General features: G+C 44.8%; 1 protein-coding gene across 2 annotated transcripts in view; it reads right to left on the reverse strand.

Moving 5' to 3' along the window:
• Positions 1-20,908, reverse strand: part of CHST11 (carbohydrate (chondroitin 4) sulfotransferase 11) — a 337,644-nt gene that overhangs the window by 160,152 nt on the left and 156,584 nt on the right. For both annotated transcript variants that reach the window (XM_015427580.1, XM_015427579.1), the window contains exon 2: positions 3,988-4,073. In XM_015427580.1, the coding sequence (XP_015283066.1) occupies positions 3,988-4,073 (86 nt within the window). The remainder of the gene's footprint in view (positions 1-3,987; positions 4,074-20,908) is intronic.

Genomic DNA, 20,908 nt, shown 5'->3' on the forward strand with positions numbered 1-20,908 from the left:
GTGCCTGCATTTTTGCACAGGCCATATGGGGTCTGTTTCTGTAGGGTTTTTTATTCAATGGAGGAGCATTCAAACTTGCATCCACACCCACCCTCCTACCTACAGGAGCACATTCCAGGAAAATCTTTACCAGTTCCCAAATGATTGGCTTTTCATGAAATATACATATCATTCTTTATTAAGAATATCTAGCATTTATATACCATTTTGGGAGGGAAGGCAGCATGATACGGCCTGATCTCGTCAGATCTCAGAAGCTAAGTATGGTCAGTACTTGGAAGGGAGACCACCAGGGAAGTTCCTGCTTCTCAGTTGCCTTGAAAGACCCTTGCTTGGGTTGCTATAAGTCAGCTGCAACTTGATGGCCTTTTACACACACACACACACACAGAGAGAGAGAGAGAGAGAGAGAGCATTTTGACATCTTCATCATCCCCCCCCCAAACCACATAACCCAGATAGACAGCATTGGTGGCTATTGCTTCCTCTTGTCCCAGTGTCAAAGGAGAGGCTTCAGTAAAGCCAAGCCCAATGTTAAAGGGTAAGAAGATCAGTGGGGATGCCGCAGGAGGAGGTGGAGGTCACTGGTATCCCGGTCTGTTGCACTGCGAAAGCCTCTTTCCTGTGCTCCCTCTTCCATCTCCTCAGTAAAAAGGGCAAGGGGGGAGGATCAGTATCTCTGCTACAGCTTCTCTGTTTCCAGCTCAGGTACAGCAACAAGAGACACAGTTTAGGAGAACACGGATGGAAGGCATACCACGTCTGAGTGGGTCTGAGTGGGTCTAACTATGTGAGGAGAGCCCCCCCCCCCCCGCCCTGAGCGCATTCCTCAGCTAAGCACCACTCATCACTGAATGACAAAGCAGCAGCAAAAAGGGCCTTCTTTCGTTTTTACCATCAGGCTTTCTTTTGAATGTCTGCATTAAGGTACACAAATAAAAGCAACAATGGGGGCATTCAAGAAGACAGCCCGCCATCACCTCACTTCACCTCTCCCCTCCACCCACTGTCTCCTGCTATTTTCACTCCTTTGAGATGAACTGTGAATGTCAACAGTACAGCGTCTACTGAGACACGAGCCATGCCCTTCGTACATATACAAATGCTGTCCAAAAAAGCAACCGAGTGTTAAGCCGAATATCTCTCCTCCCTGCTGCCCCAACCCTTCGTCCTTCCTTTAATGCGTTGTGAACAGAAGATGCCAGTGTACTGATGGAAATTCTTTATGTGTGAAAAACGTCAACTGCTTAGTTCAACAGCGGCTGTGAGAAATTCTGGACGTATTCAAACATTGACGCTACTTGGCTTCCTCACAGAGACAGACACGGAAGGAATTCTAATGCCGAATGCTCGGGCAAGACTTAACCTCGAAAGGATAAGAAGGAAACAGTATTGCTTGCTGGTCACAGAAGGGCATGAAACCTTTCTGTTCACCAGGGTTACAAAGATTCTGGAATTAAGGCCTCTTTAAGAATTTTGTTATGTCTTTATCTTACTTCATGACCTTTGGCAATGGGAACAGAAAAGCAGCAACCATCTACTGAATGTTTCTCAGCAAACCCCAGAGGCAATAAGTCAAAGAGGTTAGAGTTTTCTTTTCCTCCGCAGTCATTCCCTAAAACCATTTCAAAGTCTTATTATTTCCTCTTTCGGTAGGCTTAGTTTCTTCCTGTTGAAAGTTTTATACACGCTTTCCAGTTAGCAACATGGATCCCAATTTGCTCAGGTGAAAATTTTGATATTCAGGAATGTTGCCCTCATGTTCTCAAGTAAAATGACTGCTCATTTAGCACATTCATATAAGTAACATATTGCATTAGAAATACATATCAAACGCCTCAAGTTTTGACATTCCCACATAACAACTAACACGTATCTGTCAACTGGCAACTGGTCTGGTGTAAATTTCTTTTTAATCTGCAGGAACCCATTTTGCAAGGCTAACAGTGATTCTTTCCATAATCAGGTAGCATTTGAAACATTTAGTGCCTTGTTAAATCTAATGAGTGAAATTTATTATGAGTCACTTCCCTTAATAGCTGACAGAGTTTCACAAAACGTTATTCATCGAGGTGTAAATATATAATAGGCAGCTGTTAAACGTTAATAAATATGCTTAATAGTTGGCTAGCATTTTCCCCCTCAATGGCAGCACTTCCTCTCCACTGTTGGCAGGAAATGTCGTTCCTGAGATTTGCCACATAAGGATAACCTGTGGGAAACGTATCTGCAAAATGGAGCCTTGAAATGTTAATTCTTCAAACATACAAGAAGATGCAGTTTAAGGATAAGCCACAACACTTCTAGCCATATTGAAAATATTTGGGGGGGGGGGTTGGTATTTTTCATATGTGCATGTGTATGTGTGCGCATGTGTGTAAATGTTCATGCACCTGGAAGTCATGGAGACCTCTGGTGGCTGACTTTGTGTGCACCTGGAAGTCATGGCAACTTCTGGTGACTGACCCCTACTGGGGGCCTGGAGAATATTCAGAGAGGTGGCTGAATAAAGCCTGCCCCTGCCTCCCGATTGCTGGTATTCCAAGGCGGTCCCCCATCCAAGTACTTGCCAGAGTCGACCCTGCTTCGCTTCCGAGATCTGATGAGATCAGGCTTGCCTGGGCTATCCAGGTCAGGGCTATATTGAAAATATATTGATGTTCAAGCTGAGGTACCACTGGCCAAGGAAATCAGTTGTCTCCTAAGTTCCTTTCTGCATCACCTAAACAGTGGTTTTGTTCACACACCTAACAGCAGTAACTTTAATACTTCAGAGTTACATTACCTGTATTCTATTATCATAAATGAATGTTATCGAGAATAGCATCTCCTCCTCCATCATTGCCAACATGAAGCAAATCTTGAACGTGATAAGTTTACGAAGGATCAGGTAGCCCTTGTCACACAGTAGCTATTGACTAATCCAGAGAAGCAAATCACAGCAAACAGTTTGGGATTACCAAATGAGGGCAATAATACTAGTCAGATTAGTTAATTCGGTTCATTACTCCACAAAAGGGCTTGGTACACCTTTTGGTACCTCCTTTCCTGCCAACCCTTTCTCACTAGCTCTCCCACTAAACCAGCTGCTTTATTCTTAATGTAAAAGTGGTCTGAATTATGGGTGGTGCTGGCAATATTCTCTGGCACATACATTTAATGTTAAGACTCTTTCAAATGTTCAGCCCTGATGAGAGAGACAACTCCAGTTTCAAACGTTAGCAGGAAAAGACATTCACAGAGTATGTCAGTTATGCCTTTCCTGTAACATCTTGTTCCCTTTAAACAAAATAAGAAAAACATGCAGAAATCCGGGGGCTTGCCACTTCTGTAAATACATGTTTGAACAAGTTTGCCAATCACATAGTTAGGGCCAACTGCAACACTTAGCCTATCTGAGGTAGTTGTCACACAGTGTTCTTAAATTGAGAAACCCAGATCTTCTTTATTGTGCCTGTGTTTGATTATCGTCTCTATCTCCCTATTCAGTAAAGATTGAAAGAATATAAGATCAATAGTCCATCAAGTCCAGCATTGCCTTTCCCTTGGAAAAACTACAAGCAGAGCACAGAAGCTCTTCAGCAACTAGCATTCAATGTACAGTGCCTCTGAAAATGGAAGTTTCATTTAGTCATAGTAGCCACTGACGGGCCTAGCCTCCATTAATTTGTCTCATCCCCTTTCAAAGCAATCTAAGCTAGTGGCTATCATGTCATCTTGGGACAGTGAATTCGATAATTACACATTGTGTGAAGTACTTCCTTTCATCTGCCCTGAATTAACTGTCCAACAAATTCATCCCCGCCCCCCAAATAAAAACTCACCAGGGCTCACAGCAAAGCAATTAACCTTTTCAAGACAGGTGTATAGTTTGTTTTAAAATTTCACTGCAGGATGGGGGGGGGAATCCTCCAGAAAAATAATGGAGAAACATGTGTGGGATGTTTCTAGACTCTAAAGCTATCAGTGCAACACCGGGACACTCACCTGGGTTGGATTGTAGAGCTCCTGCAATGGGCTTCTTGACCCCTTCCGGCAACAGATGTCCATTCCAAACGGATTCCTACGTATTACTGATGGGGAAAAATGGAAAATCAGTGAACATTCTCATACTTCTTAATTAAGCAAAAGCATAACTAAGGTGATGTAGCAGGCTTTTCGGGAATCACACTGGATTTCTTAAACCTCTACTTTATATCCTACAAGAAATGTTTAAGCAGAAGGGTGGATTTGAAGTATTTGGGTTTCAGCCAACTAAAATGTAATATTTTCCTGCTTAAATTCCTTTTCAATATGCTGCCTGCACACAAGCTACAACACACACATAAACGTGAACGGGGAAGGGATCCAAACTGAATGACATCAGAAGCTGAGTTGCTGTTTTAAGTATGCACTTCTACTGGTTTAAAAAAAACTTTTAAATGAATTTATAATCTCCAAGATAACTAAATCTTCCAAATAATTATCATTTCCATTTTACAGTTAGGAGATTGAGGTTCAAGAGCTTGAGCTCTGGTGCAAGGTCATGTAAGAGGTAGGACTTATAAACATAGTTAAGAATATAAGAACATAAGAGAAGCCAATGTTGGAACAGGCCAGTGGCCCATCCAGTCCAACACTCTGTCACACAGTGGACAAAAATACCAGGTGCCATCAGGAGGTCCAGCAGTGGGGCCAGGACACTAGAAGCCCTCCCACTGTTGCCCCCCCCAAATCACCAAGAATACAGAGCATCACCTGCCCCAGACCGAGAGTTCCTATCTATACCTTGTGGCTAATAGCCACTGATGGACTTCTGTTCCATATGTTTATCTGATTCCCTCTTGAAGCCATCCATGCTTGTAGCCGCTACTACCCCCTGTGGCAGTGAATTCCATGTGCTAATCACTCTTTGCTCTAACCCAACTGATCAGCAATTTCATTGAGTACCCACGAGTTCTTGTATTGTGAGAAAAGGAGAAAAGTATTTCTTTCTCTACCTACTCTATCCCATGCATAATCTTATAAACCTTGATCATGTCACCCCTCAGCCGTCATTTCTCCAAGCTAAAGAGCCCCAAGTGCTTTAACCTTTCTTCGTAGGGAAAGTGTTCCAACCCTTTTATCATTCTTTTTTTTTCTTTTTTCCCCCTTTTATCATTCTAGTTGCCTTTTTCTGCACTTTTTCGAATGCTATAATATCCTTTTTGAGACTGCAAGAAGAACAAATCAGTCAATCCTCAAAGAAATCAACCCTGACTGTTCCCTGGAAGGCCAGATAATGAAACTGAAGCTCAAATACTTTGGCCACCAAATGAGAAGGGAGCCCTCACTGGAGAAGACCCTGATGCTGGGAAAGATTGAAGGTCAAAGAAGACGGGGACGGCAAAGGATGAGATGGTTAGACAGTGTCATAGATGCAACAAACATGAAATTGAGCAAACTTCAGAAGACGGCAGAAGACAGGAGGGCCTGGCGTGGTCCATGGGGGTCGCAAAGAGTCGGACTCGACTGTGCGACTGAACAACAACAAAAAACGTGTATTTATAGTTTGGATTTTTGGCTCCAATGTGCATCACTTTGCACTTGGCCACATTGAACCCTATTTGCCATGTTGACGCCCACTCGCCCATCCTTGACAGATCCCTTTGGAGTGCCTCACAATCCTCCCTGGTTCTCACCATCCCTGGTCTCACCACCCAGAACAACTTCATGTCATCTGCAAATTTAGCCACTTCACTGCTTACTCCCAATTGCAAGTCATTAATAAACAAGTTAAAAAGCATCGGACCGAGTACTGATCCCTGTGGTATCCCACTGCTTACCACCCTCCACGGAGAAAATTTCCCATTTATACTCACTCTCTGTTTCCTATTAATTAGCCAGTTTTTGATCCACAAGAGGACTTGTCCTTTTATCCCATGACTACTGAGCTTACTTAGGAGACTTTGATGAGGAACTTTATCAAAAGTTTTCTGAAAGTCAAGGTAAACAACATCTATTGGGTCCCCCTTGTCCACATGATTGTTCACTCCCTCTAAGAACACTAACAGGTTAGTGAGACAAGATCTTCCCTTACAGAACACATGCTGAGTTTGCCTCAGTAGTTTTTGTTCATCTATGTGCCTACTAATTCTTTCCTTAATAACAGTTTCCACCAACTTACCCGGTATTGACATCAGACTGACTGGCCTGTAATTTCGCAATTCTCCTCTGGAACCCTTTTTAAAGAAGGGAGTGACATTAGCTACCTCCCAGTCCTCAGGAATGGAGGCAGATTTTAATGAAAGATTACATATTTTTGTCAGGAGATCCGCACGTTCATATTTGAATTCCTTCAGAACTCTCAGACGCAGGGCTATTTTTGGACAGGACCGCACAGGAACAGAGTTCCGGCTGGCTTCAGAGTTGGTTATGCCAACTACAGCGAAAACCTCTGTGTGCATGGCTACAGAGGGAAGGCCTGGAGAGTGGCGACTCTGAGGCAGGCAGGCCGGGGGGTGGGGCTGGAAGGATCGGGGAGGCATTTAAATGCCTCCCCGTGCATTCCCCGGCCTGTCCAAGGGCCGGCTTGCCTGGGCTCCCCACAGCTGCGGGGTGCCCGGGCAAGCCAAGGGAAGACAGTTTAAACTGCCTCCCGTCCCCTCCCCTCCAAGGGCCAGCTTGCTCGGGCTCCCCACAGCTGTGGGGCGCCCGGGCAAGCCAAGGGAAGGCATGGGGTGTGGCCTAATATGCTAATGAGCTGCACTGTGTGATCTAATATGCTAATGAGTTTCTGAGCCAGTTTCTGAAAGACTGAGCCAGTTTGGACTCTAATCTGGGAGAACCAGGTTTGATTCCCCACTCCTCCACTTGCACCTAGCTGGATGGCTTTAGGCAAGCTGTAGCTCTGATAAGAGCTGTTCTTGAAAAAGAGCAGTTTCTGTCAAGAGCTCTCTGAGCCCCGCCTACTTCACAGGGTGTCTCTTGTGGGGAGGGGAAGGGAAAGGAGTTTGTAAACCGCTCTGAGACACCTTTGGGTAGTGAAGGGCGGGGTATAAATCCAATCTCTTCTTCTGCTGCTGCTGTTGGATGTGGCCTATTATGCTAATGAGCTCATGCTAGGCTTTTTCTACAAAAAAAGCCCTGCTTGGACGTATGCCATCCGGGCCTGGTGATTTATCAGTTTTTAAGTTGTCTATCAGTTTTAGGACCTCCTCTCTCGTCACCTCAATCCGACTCAGGTCTTTCAACACCCCTCCCAAACTCAGCGGTTCTGGAGTGGGCAAGCGCTTCTCATCTTCCACAATGAAGACAGAGGCAAAAAATGCATTTAGCTTCTCAGCCATTTCCCTATCATCCTTCAGTACTGCTTTTACCCCTTGGTCATCCAAGGGCCCCACTTCCTCCCTGGCTGGTTTCCTGCTTCTAATGTATTTGAAGAAAGTTTTATTTTGGTCTTTACATTTTTTGTGATATGCTCCTCATATTCCCTTTTTGCCTGCCTGATCAGAGACTTGCATTTTATTTGGCACAGCCTGTGTTCCCTTTTATCAACCTCACTGAGACTAGCTTTCCACTGCTTAAAGGAACCCTTACCTTTTGCAGCTTCCATTACTTTGTTAACCATGCAGGCCTTTTTCTATACCTATTTGTGCCTTTCCTAACCCGTGGTATATATTTTTTCTATCTTCTAGGATTGTAGTTTTAAATAGACTCCAAGCTTCCCCAATGGTTTTGACCCTTTCTACTTTTCCTTTCAGGTTCTTCCTCAAATGTCCCCTCATATCAGAGAAGTTACCCCTTTTAAAGTTAAAAGTGGTTGTGTCAGTCTTTTTGGCCAATTCCTTATCTATACAAATGTTGAACTCAGTAACATTATGGTCACTGTTCCCAAGCAATCAGTTTTACATCTCTTACCAGGTCTTAGGCATTACTTAGGACCAAATCCAGGATTGCCTCTCCCCTGGTAGGTTCTGTGACCATCTGTTCCATAGCACAGTCATTGAGAATGTCTGGAAACTCAATCTCTTTTTCCCGACTTGAACACATATTGACCCAATCAATGTGTGGGTAGTTAAAATAACCTATTATGACACAGTTATTTTGTCTAACCGCTATCTTTAATTCATTCATCATTTTATACTCCTCCTCTGTCTTTTTATCTGGTAGGCAGTAACATACTCCCAGTGTTAAGCTTCCTTTTGGGCCCACTATTTCAACCCATAGCATTTCCAGAAGAGAATCCAATTCTCTTACCCTCTCAATCTTACTGGACTGTATACCCTCTCTGACATACAGAGCCACCCCACCTCCAACCCTTCCCCCCATCCTTCTGATATAATTTATAACCAGGAATCACTGTATCCCACTTATTTTCCTCATCCCACCAAGTTTCTGAAATACCCACAATGTCTATTCCCCCCCCCCCCAACACCAAGCATTCCAATTCCCTGATTTTACCTCGGACACTTCTAGCATTTGTATATAAACATCTGTAGTTTCCCATGCATGTTAAGCCCACAACCTTCCTCTTGCTGCCTCAAGACCTTGCCAGGCAGTCCATATCATTTGCCACAGACTCAGTGGACAATTCTAATCCATTTCCTTGTAGAAAAGTAACAGCTACTCCTTCATCTCTTTGAGATGAGCCATCCCGAACCAGAGACTTCTCACCTCCTGTTGGCTTTTCCCCAATCTCCTGTCAGCTTTTCCCCAATATATGATATTGATCAGACCTCATAGATATTTTCAAACCAGGAGCAACAGGTGGGGTTGCCAGCTGCCCGGTGGTGGTGGAAGACCTCCTGCTCCCCACCACCTTTGACCATTACCACTTAGCTGGGTGGTGGGATGGAAATGGTGACCTAATGGGAGTCATGCAATTGGCATTCCTAGTGGGATGATATAACTTCTCATATGACCTGGAAGTGACAGATAACATCAAGTGATGCTCTTGCATTTGAGTGACTGCTAGAGCATCCTCCCAGTGTGGTGGCATCACTTCCAGGTCATGCTGGAAGTGATGTCATCACATTGGGGTGCTCATTGTACCCTTCCCCACTAAGTATGCACCCCCACATCTCGCACAGGTTGCTTGGCAAGCCTATCAACAGGATAGATTCCCTAATTAAAAAGGGAGCCTGCTTTTTGTGGACTTTGAATTTACATACAAGTAGCCTTAGGACAGTGTACAACTGTTAGTCCCTTGCTGCGCTAGGCCCTCTTCTAGGGTGGGGAGGTGAATTATATTCAAACACCACCCAGGCAGAAGGCCTACGCACCACAAAAACCTCCCACAGGTTTGTCACAAAACACTGCTGGTGTGGAGGGAGGAAATAATATGATTTAATATTTTACTTGAGAGCTGATTTCAAATACCATGCTATTTTTGAACCTGAACTGTTCTTAAAATGAATTTCCATTTGAGTCTTTGTGAATTTCAAAAGAACTGAAGAACTAATGGTGTTTGAGGAAAGGAGGATGAGTGGCCCAAAGACACGGACTTAACAGGATAGTAAGCTTATTTTAAAAGGCATCATATCCAATATCTTCACACAGTATGATTAAGAAAACACCCCTCAGTTTTATGAGGCACTTTGGAGTAATCCTCAACATTATACTCACAGAGAACAGAAACTCCACAGGGTTCCCTATCCTAGGACTCTTGTGTTATACTCCCCGATTTAACAGGGGTGCTTTACGACAGATTTTCAGCTGATATGCATCAATGTGGTTAGCAAGCTGCATATACTACTTCCAGGCAATAACCAGTTGTTGTTTTCATATGTGTTTTTACTGCAAAAGTTAGGACAAAAAAACAAGCAGAAGTAGAACCAATATTCTGCAATTTGATTGCACAAATGTGCACTCCAGATTGTTTCTGCATATATAAATGGCTCCTAGATAAGCTCTGAAGTGCCTGTGTTTGTGCAGCTATCATAACACAGTAACTCTTACACAAGATCATAGCCTCCTGTCCCACAGTAATAAATCTAGAACACCATCCTGACATTATTTCAGTACTCTTAATTACAGTGAATTTCATTGGCTGAAGTAGTTCCAATGCTACAAGGGAGAAACTACTAGTATGCAGCTCAGATTGTTGTAGTTTACAGAATGCAGTCACCAAGGCTGGAAACTAAAGCAGTCCAGTGTTTGTGTGTGTTTGTTTGTTGGTGGTGAAGGTCTTAACTACTCATCTTGAGTCATTGGAGAGGGGGGGAAACTAGTTTATCCCCACTATGGCTGCCAACCTCCAGCTGGAGCCTGGTGATCTTCCACTATTACAGAGATCAGTTCACCTGGAGAAAATGGCTGCTTTGGAGGAGACTCTATGGTATTGTACCCTGCTGAGGTCCCTCATTTCCCCAACCCCCAACCCCCCTGGGCTCCACCCCCCAAATGTCCAGGTATTTCCCAACCCAGGGCTAGCAACTAGGGTTACCAGCTTCCAGGTTGTAGCTGGAGTTATCTTCAGGAATCTGAAGAAGTGAGCAGTGACTCATGAAAGTTCATACCCTGCCACAAATTTTGTTAGTCTTTAAGGTGCTACCAGACTCTTGCTCTTTTCAACTGATCTCCAGGCAAGAGATATCAGTTCAACTGGAGGAAATGGTCCCTTTGGAAGGTATACTCTATGGCATCAAGGCCCATCGAAGTCCCTCCTAGGGTTGCCAAGTCTTAAAATCTTACTGGCGGGGGAGGCTCCGTTCTGCCCGGGAGCCGGCTGCGCGCGCGCGCTGCCGCGACATCACCAAAAGTGACGTCAGACGTTGCTGACGTTGGGGGTGTGGCCGAGCTCGTCGGGGGGGAACATATGGGTCCCCCCCGACGAGCTCAGCCACGCCCCCAACGTCAGAACGTGGCTGCGTCACCTCTGGTGACGCAGCTTCTGGGGCGGGGTTCCCCCCGGGACCCGATTCCGCCAGGGTGGAAATCGGGGCTCCAAAACGGGGGATTCCCCAACCCCCAGGCACATTTGGCAACCCTAGTCCCTCCTCTCCCCAAACCCCATCCTCCTCCAACTCCAGTCCCCAAATATCCAGTTATTTCCCAACCTGGAGCTGGCAACTCTATTCTCCCCACAGGCACATATATGGGGTACACAACTCACTGAAATCAGGGTAGTAGGCTCAGGGTTCAAATAGGTGTCTTGTGAAAATCGAATTATTACTACACAGAACTTAAAAGTATCAAGTTAAAATAGTCTTTTACAGTACTAAAGAGGTCCATAGCATGTTGTCTTAAGTATTTACATTTCCAAACACTGCATGCTATACTAGCTTTGTTTACTACCCTTAAGCAACAAATTACCACATATTACTGAAACAAATTGGGGTCATATATGATGGCTAGCACATTAAAATCTGACAGCTGTATGTATGAAAACTGCAAAAACAAACAAACAAACCCACAACACTTGTGCAGATAGAACACAATTTTTGCTTTCAAGACAAAAAAGATATGGCCCCCCCCCATTTTTTTAAACTAAAACATTAAAAAGATAATTATATTCTGAAGGAACATGTTGCTTTTCCCTCAGAGCAGAGAAAGACACCACAGCTTAGTGGTATCTTGAATGGTTCCAGCAAACAAACACATTAAATGTTTTGACTTTCCTTCAGAATTAAACGATTGGATATTACCGTGGGCTGCAATTTGATTAACTTCTGAGGATTTTTACTTAAAACAGCCTGATAGAGCAATTGGTTTATTTTTGAGAGGTTAAACACCTGCAGGAGACCAATCATTAATTTTTAGCAGACACACACATACTTTGAATGAAAATGTTTCCCTAAAAACTACAAAGGAAAAGGCAGCTTCCAAGCAGATAAGAAGTCTAAGCTTAGATTGTTCTCACATGGATTTTGCTTCATGTGATCCCTCTATGGAAGAAATCACAACTGAAGAAATCTCACTGTGAAGCAGGCCACAGGCAGAGACAGCTGAGGAGCAACAGAACTGAGAAGCTACAAAGAAAAACTGTCTGAAAAACAAGAACACCACCAGTACAATAAAGGCAGGAAATCCATTTTTTAAAAAGCCACAGAAAGTCAAATTTATTTACAATTGCAACTGATGGTTCAAAAACCTTCCTGAACACAGCCAGGTCTTTACTATGTGCATAAAGAGATTAGGAGATTTCCCTGGGAAGGGCTTTTCACATACACGGTGCCAAGGCTATTTTTGGGCAGGAACGCACAGGAACGGAGTTCCGGCTGGCTTCAGAGTTGGCCACGCCCACTACAGCCAAAACCTCTGCATGGGTGGCTACAGAGGGAAGGCCTGGAGAGCGGACCCCCCCCCCGGTGACTCCCTGTGCCTTTCCTGGCCTGTCCAAGGGTCGGCTTGCCCGGGCAGGCAAGCCAAGGAAGGCATGGGGGTGTGGCCTAATATGCTAATGAGTTCCTGGTGTTGGGTGCCATCACAGAAAAGGACCTATTACCCATCCCAGCTTTCCCAGGTGCCAGTCCAAAAAGAATTCTGTGAAATCACAACCTTGCTGAGGTCCCTCCCCTCCCCAAACTCCACCTTCCCCATACACTGCCTCCAAATCTCCAGGAGTTTCCCAAGACACAGCTGGAAACCCTACACCCAACAGTAATTTGCAGTGCAATCCTAAACAGAGTTACACCCTTCTAAGCCCATTAACTTAAGTGGAGCAACTCTAATTAGACCTGCACTGCTAGTCTAGTTGTTATTGGGGCAGGACTGCCAGCTCCAGAGAGAAATTCCTGGATATTTCGGAGTTGAGCCTAGGGAAGGCAGGATTTGGGGAGGAGAGGAATCTCAACAGGGTATCATGCCATAGAATCCACCCTACAAAGCAGCCATTTTCTTCAGGGAAACTGATCTCTGTAGTCTGGAGATCTGTTGTAATACCAGGAGATCCGCAGGCCCCACCTGAACGTTGGAAGCCTACTGTCTAGTCAAGCATCCCTATACTAGGGCCTGTAAGAACTTTAATTAGATAAATCTTTCCCAGGAATGAGCATAGCTGCCATTGCTAACCTAAGTTGATAACGGCATTCCTGTTCTCTACTAAGATCTTAACAATTTATTATACTCTGGTCCAGTGTTCCCTCTAAGCTGAGTTAGTGTGGGCTAGCTCACAGTTTTTTAGCCACCAGCTCACACATTTTTGCCTTTGCTCAGGAAGGAGGGCTCCAGAGCAAACTGATTTATGCAGTAGCCAAATCGCTCGCTCACAAATTTAATGCCCGTAGCTCACAAAGCAGAATTTTTGCTCACAAGACTCCACAGCTTTGAGGGAACATTGCTCTGGTCCTAGTTCCATGGTAAATTGTCACATTCGTGCCTGCTCATATTCTTATTAAAAGGGTAAAGGTTCCCTTGCTCGAAAGCCAGTCGAATCTGACTCTAGGGTTGCGGTGCTCATCTCCGTTTCAAAGCCGAAGAGCCAGCGCTGTCCGAAGACGTTTCCGTGGTCATGTGGCCAGCATGACTAAACACCAAGGCGCACAGAACGCTGTTACCTTCCCACCGAGGTGGTACCTATTTGCAATTTCTTGCTTTCGAACTGCTAGGTTGGCAGGAGCTGGAACTAGAGACGGGAGCTCACTCCATCTTGCGGTACCCGGGTCTCGAACTGCTGAACTACCGACCTTCCACAGCCTGCAGTTCAGCGTCTTAACCACTTGAGCCACCGCAGCTCCTCATATTCTTATTACTCGTTCATTATTAAAGAGCCGAAGATAATATAGGAAAACGTTTTCGAATAAGTAAAAGCAGTCACCACAATTGTACTTGTTTAGATACCAAGAAACTTGTTCCTTAGCAACAGCAATATTTTTTATGTAGGACATTCCAGTCTGACTTCTAAATGTAATACAGGACAATATACTTTAAATTTGCTTATCGTTATGACAAAAACTTTAAAGATGGTTTTGTAAAAGTGGCATGGCAGCTTTCAAAGCGATCTATGGTCCCATTTGCCTGTGTTAAGATACGTTTATTAGTGTTTATATAAGAAGGTTAATTGGTAGTGTTGTATGGACATGCTAACTCTAATCTGGAAGACTGCTATTATAAAGAATTAGGGCTTTGGTCACCATTATGCTTTCTATCACCAACAATTAAGAGTGTTCAATGAAAAGATTACAAAGGCTCCATTTTACATGGATGCTAGAATAACCTCCACAAGAAACAGCATCTTTTTTGTTTCAAGGGATGTCTTCATTGCTATTTCTCTTTGGTCCTGTTGTTTCATTTTTTTAAAAAAATATTGCTTTTCTTTTATAGTTTTTTAAAGTTATACTTTGAAGATATTACAGCAATATTGTAAGCATTAATTTTTTCTTAAATAATTTAAAAATAATAATTTAAATAATTTTAAAAATGAATATACGCCTACATTTTACCACTAACATAGAATTGCTAGGCATGGTATGGCAACCGATGGGAGTCTTGGGGGTGTACAGGAGGTGCTGACAGACAATGGTATGATGTCACTTCTGGGGGAATCACTGGCAGGGGTCATTTCCTGCAGGAGCGCACAGGAGCGGAGCTCCGGCAGTAAAGAGCCCAGGGGGCGGGCACATGCAACAAGCCCCGCCCCCTGCTCCCAGCAGCCCTCAGTCAGAGGAAGAAGCAGCCAGGTAAGTTGCAGAGCCCCCCCCCCAAAAAAAACCCAGTCCAGTGGCACCTTTAAGACCAAGTTTTATTCAGGAACAAGCTCTCCCTCCTCTGCGAGGACAGATCTGCACGTCCCACCAACCCCCCCCCTCAATAGCTAGCAATCCAAAACAGTCCAGTGGAGCCTGAGCGGTGGGTGTTGCCTTCTGACACACTTCTGGTGGTGTCAGGGGGTGTAGCATATGCAAATGAGTTATGCAAATAAGTTATGCAAATGAGTTGTGCTAATGAGCTCCTGCACCTCTTTTTCTACGAAATGACCCCTGATCACTGGAAACTATATAGTAAAACTATATAGTGAGACTTTCTGGCAATTACTAGAGTGGCAATTACTAGAGTGGACTGAGATCACTTGTCATGCCATATCCTGTTACTGACTTTTTTTAGATTATTTTTTCCCACCAGCTGCAGGAGCAGTGGCTGGAAATGAGAGCCAGGGCAGGGTATGTCCCATCCCCATTGGGAAAATGGGAGCCCTAGCTCAAACATGACTTCTTTATACAAGAAGCAGCACCAACCAATCAAAGCTTGTACAAGAAATATCCCTACAGACCTAGCCCTCCAACTCCTAAAATGCAAAGTTGGCCTTGTCCAAGAATAGTTGGCAAACAGAAGAAAAGGGCTGCAGGAAGAAAATATGTATTTTATATGCATCAGTAGCTCCCTATGCAGATCAAATAAAACATATATTTTCCCATCGCACCTCTGTTTTTTCATCTCTTCCAAGAGCAATTGACAACCAGAAGCCTACAGAATTACAGCTCAGAACAGCAATCATGAAAGGATACTGAATGCCAGCTCTCCAGAAGGATAGCTAAATATAAGCTCTGAGTTTGACAAAAAGTCTTTGGCAGCTCATATATAGGCAGTTACCACAAAAGAAGACAAAACTGTAGTTTCCAGTGTTCCCTCTAAGCTGAGTTAATGTGAGCTAGCTCTCAGTTTTTTAGCCTCCGGCTCACATATTTTTGTCTTAGCTCAGGAAAGATGGCTCCAGAGCAAAGTAATGTATGCAGCAGCCAAATCACTCACTCACAACTTTAATACCAGTACCTCACAAAGTAGAATTTTTGCTCACAAGACTCCACAGCCTAGAGGGAGCATTTTCCACCAAGGTATGCATAGAAACAATAGTTTGAAGTGTGGATTCCCATGATCTTACGTTCCTCTTATCCTTCCACTGAAACGACAGCACAGAAATATTCACATTTCCCAGAATTCTGTGTAAAGTAGAATTGCCAGGTCCCTCCTGGCAACCAACAGGGGATGGGGAGGACTTACCAGGAGAAAGGGGAAGGCCCAGTCCATGTTCCCAGTGTTGCATAGGAAGTGACATCATCAAGCTGCACCATCACTGTGACACTATAGTATTTGGGCAAAAACTCTATGATAAAAATGGCTTCTACCATAGAGCTTTTGCCCAAATTCCAGAGTGTCACCCTAAAATTGCTGGTGTGATGATATAACTTCCTGTGCAATGCTGGTGACATGGCTTGGTCTTTCCTTTCTCCTGGCAAGTCCTCCACTAGCCACCTGATCGACAGCTGGGGGGCAGGGCCTGGTTGCAGGGGACCCCCCCTCCACCAGGGGGTCTGACAACCCTAAACAGCACAACCACCACTAGTAGTAGTAGTAGCAGTGGGAGTAGTAGTATTAGTCCTGCTCAAGGCTGAGGGGCAAGAGTCAAGGTGCTGGAGCCAACAATATTAGCACTCATATGTTGTTCCAGCAAAGGCTGAGGGTGAACTGAGATCTTAAATATTCCTGCAAAGGAGGTGGGGATGCAAGCCCTGCTGTTCCCTGCTACTTAAATGTCCTGGCCTGGTTATGTTGGTGAGTATTCCAGTGGGGTTGGGTTAGGGCTTTGTAAGGACTGAGGGGTCACTTGGGGATAGAACTCAAGTTCTGCAGTGGACTCTGGGGTAAAGAGGATCCTGGAGTCCAAGTCCGAGGGCGGGGCTGAATCCCAAGGCACTTTATGCACATCAAACGAGGGGGGTACCTGGAGGTGTTTCAACTGCCTCCTCTTGTGGTGGCATCAGGTGCTCTGCCTCCTTTTCTGAGTGTTCAGTCTCTCTGCCTCATGAGGAGGAGTCCACAAAACTACTTGTATTTTATTCTTCCTTGGCCATATTTTATTTAGATTATTTATAGGGTCCTAATTACTCCTGGTTTCTACTGTAAAGTTAAAGAAAGTGCAAGGAATTTGCTTCAATTGTGCCTCACTTTTTTAAGCATACATTAAATATTTAATTTCATTATACTGATGCAAAGCACCTGCAATAAAACACCCTAGTATCTTGTTGCTTGGAACGGACGTTCATAATACATTTGCTCTTTAAATCAGTGCTGAAAATACACATTTGTGTTATGTTTCAGGAAAGATGCAAGTCCAGCGGCATTAAGAAAATGGGAGAATTTTTTCTCCAGTTGTGTCTGAAACATAATCTTAAATAAACATCACATGATAACTGAGGGCAGAATCCATTAAGTCAATGGTACTTGTAGCAGTGATTATAGGAAGGTAGTTCCAAACAGGCACTGGCTGCATTCATATGCAGCAAAAAACATGTTCTTACGGAACAAGCTTTGGATGTTTTTCAGCTTTCTGTTGTCCCCCTCCCTCCTCCTCTTGAATGTGGCCCAGGAACTGAAGACTCCCCATTTCCAACAACCCAGTCTGGTACTATGGTTTGTTGGGGATGGGAAACCATTATTGCCAAGGGGAAGGCGAAGGAAGGGGAACGCAAATCCAAAGACTTCCAAAGCTTGTTCCAAAACAAAATTGCTTATCGTTGCATGAGACGGCTGCCCAAGGCTCATTCTCATAACAAAACAAACATTGTTTGCCATTGTGTCTGAACACAGCCATTGGATCTAACGACTAATGTGGTTAGAGACCATCAACAGGGGTTTCCAGCCAGGGACACAAGAAGAGACCCTGCTCTTAACACTACTACAGTACCCAGTTCGAGGAAACTTCTCTGCTGGCCCTGTAGCACCACCATAGTGGATGGCCAGAGGATAGGGCTGCCAAATCCCCCCGGGGGGTGGAAAACCTCCCACCCCAGAGGCTCGTTCCCCGACGCCGGGGAATCGGGCCCCGGGGGGAACCCAGCCCCAGCATGCACGTCACAGGGAAGTGACATTATGACACCGGGCATGCTGGGGGTGGGGCCACGGCCATACAAGGGAAAACTTTATGGCTTTCCCTTGTATGGTTGTGGCCCCGCCCTCAGCGTGCCCAGCGTCATGATGTCAATTCCCTGTGACGTGCATGCGGTGTGCGCGCACCGGGAGCCGAATTGGAGTCCCCCGCCGGAAGGGTAAGTGCCAGTTGGCAACCCTACCAGAGGATGGTGTTACAGTTACCATCACAGTTGGGATCAGATGACATGAGGGACCAGCAGGATTCTGCTTCCAGGCCCTAAGGATGCCAGGCTTGTGGCTGCCAGGGCCTTCTCAGTGGCGGCTCCATACTGGTGGAATAAGCTCCCGGAAGAGATCAGGGCCCTGCAGGATCTCTTGCAGTTCCGCAGGGCCTGCAAGACGGAGTTTTTCCACCAGGCCTTCAACTAGGAGCCGCCCTCACCACTACCCCCAACATCTGTGACCATGGGTTGGCCACAGCTCTGTGATCGAGCTATACCATCGTATGATGCCAGAAGATCACTGAGTCGGAAATTGCCTGCTGTTACACCATGCAGCATGCCATCTTAACAAATAAGGGAACATTTACTTTCTACTAGCACTTTATGATTATATTATGGTTTTAAAATATTTTAAATTTTATGGTACCTTGTACTGACTAAGGTAAGCTGCCCTGAGCCTGTTTGCGGGGAGGGCGGGGTATAAATGGAATTAATAAACAAAAATAAATAAAATAAATATAAAGCTGTTGACTTTCAACCAGCTGCTCAGTCTTTGTTTTCTTGGATTGCCCCTCCCTTTGTGTTCTTGGATTGCCCCTCCCTACATGACAATGCGGGGGAATCCAGCAGCTTTAATCACCAGCCCTGATAGCAAGCTTTCATCCACACAGCACTTCCATCTTCCCACATGATTTATTTAACCATAGAATTCTATGGCTAGCCAGGCTTTGTGGTCTCTTACATTCAGTCTATGACTTCAGTTTTTCTATTTGATCTCTTTCTGGAAACTACACTTATCGGCATATATGATGAAATCTCTGTCTAGCTGGTTCTGTTTTGTTTTTTAATTTGATCAGCCTTGCCGTTGCTTTAAGAAGGATCAAGTGCCTTACTCATTGAAAAAGAAGAAATGCAGTGTGCTTCTCCTACTGTTTTGAAACAGGCAATATCTTCCCACTGGGCTATACTCCAATAGGCGGGCAACCTATTACATCAGGTGTATGTAAGCCCCAGCACGCGTACTGAATTGTGGCATGCTAGACCATTCTGCTCAGCGCTCAGGGGCAATTCTCTTTCCACACCACCTGTGCAAGCTTTTGAGGCACTGATAGCACCACAGGGACTGGTGACCTGGGACAAGGGGATGTCACATCTTATGCCCATCATTGCCTCCTAGACCCATTCTGCCACCACCTGGGTACAAGGTATGTAACCAAGGCACTGAGAGTATAGCTGTACCATGCCTTGCTTCCACAGTTTCTGGCCAAGTGTTACCACCACCACCCGCAAACACACGCATTTTTGCTTGCAAGCAAATCACTATCTTCACAGGAAGATTTTTTTTTAGGGCACTCAAGCCTATAAGATTGCCTCCATCAATACAGCTGAAATGCACACGCGTGCAAGCACACACACAGACATTCATGTGCCCAAGTAACAGAAAAGCGTGCCAGGGCTCTTTTTGTAGCAAAAGCCCAGCATGAACTAATTAGCATAATAGGCCACACCCAACAGCAGGAACTCATTAGTATATTGGGCCACACCCCTGACAGCACAGCTCACTAGCACATTAGGACGCACCCCCATGTTACCAGAAGTGTGGTCATCCAGCCACACCCACCTTTTGCTTGTTATTCTATTTACCTTGTTTGTTGTCAAAACCCAGGGCCTTTTTTTGTAGCAGGAACTCCTTTGCATGTTAGGCCACACACCCCTAATGTAGCCAATCCTAATGAGTTTCTGCTGTTGGGTGTGGTCTATTATGCTAATGAGTTCCTGCTGGGCGTGGCCAACTTGGGAGCCAGCCGGAACTCCGTTCCTGTGCGTTCCTGCCCAAAAATAGCCCTGAGCGTGCCTATCCTTTTCATTCAATTTTATTTAAAACAAGGATAGACACGGTAATTAAATATTTTGGCCCTTCTTGTGTCCAAGCAGATTGGACTGAGAATGCTGGAATAAAGTCACCCAGAGGCTGCATACTTCACAAGCCAAGCAGATTTAACAACTTCAGTCTTAACTGTTCTCAGTTACACCACAGCCAAACTAACTGTTGGCAATATTCCCAGCTTCTGCATTCAACATAAAAAAAAACTGAGATGCACTCGATGATTATAATTTTTGCTATTTATATGACAAGAAGAAGAACAGTCTGAGATACAATGTTTTATGGGGAAATGGGAGAAACTTGTTAGAGAAGATGAGAAGGGGAAAAAAAAACTTTGCTGGGCATTGTAGGTTGGCTTTTGCATCTCTCGATCTCTCTTTCTGGATTGCAGCCCATACAAGTAAGATGTCTAAAGAAATTACACAGAAAGTCTACAAAGCGGTGCTGCAGGAAGGCATCTATCCTGTTTGTTTGTAGCATCTGGTATTCAGATGCCCATGGCCTCTATAACTGGTCAGTCCTAAAAATTTGCACCAGAGTTTCTGCCTGTGATGGGGTGAGGGTTTTTCAGTGTGTGTGTGTGGGGGGGGTTGCCGTCAAGTCAAAGCTGACATGGTGGCCCCATGGGATTTTCAAAGCAAAAGACTTCAGAGGTGGTTTGCCATTGCCTCCCTTCCGCATCACGACCCTGGTATTCCTTGACAGTCACCCATCCAAACACTGACCAGAGCTTAGCTTAGCTTCTGAGATCTGACAAGGTTGGGCTAGCCCCGGGCTATCCAGGTCAAGGCAGAGTGAGGGTCTAACCTCACTCTAATGTCAGCCTGACATCATACTTTCAGTAGACTTGTCAATGGTTGGTATTCCCCAGCCAAAACCCCTTGAGACTGGAATCTAGACAGCAGACAAACCAAAAATATAGGGAAACTATCTTTACTCTCTTGACATCACTGTTATGGGAAGAAATGTGAGTCAGCACTCTTTTTATATAGGCATGACAGTTTTCCCTTGGGAATTTCTGAACTACACTAACAGT

Source organism: Gekko japonicus, unplaced genomic scaffold (genome assembly GCF_001447785.1).
Source record: "Gekko japonicus isolate JY-2015 unplaced genomic scaffold, Gekko_japonicus_V1.1 scaffold28, whole genome shotgun sequence".
NCBI classification, from domain to species: Eukaryota; Metazoa; Chordata; class Lepidosauria; order Squamata; family Gekkonidae; genus Gekko; species Gekko japonicus.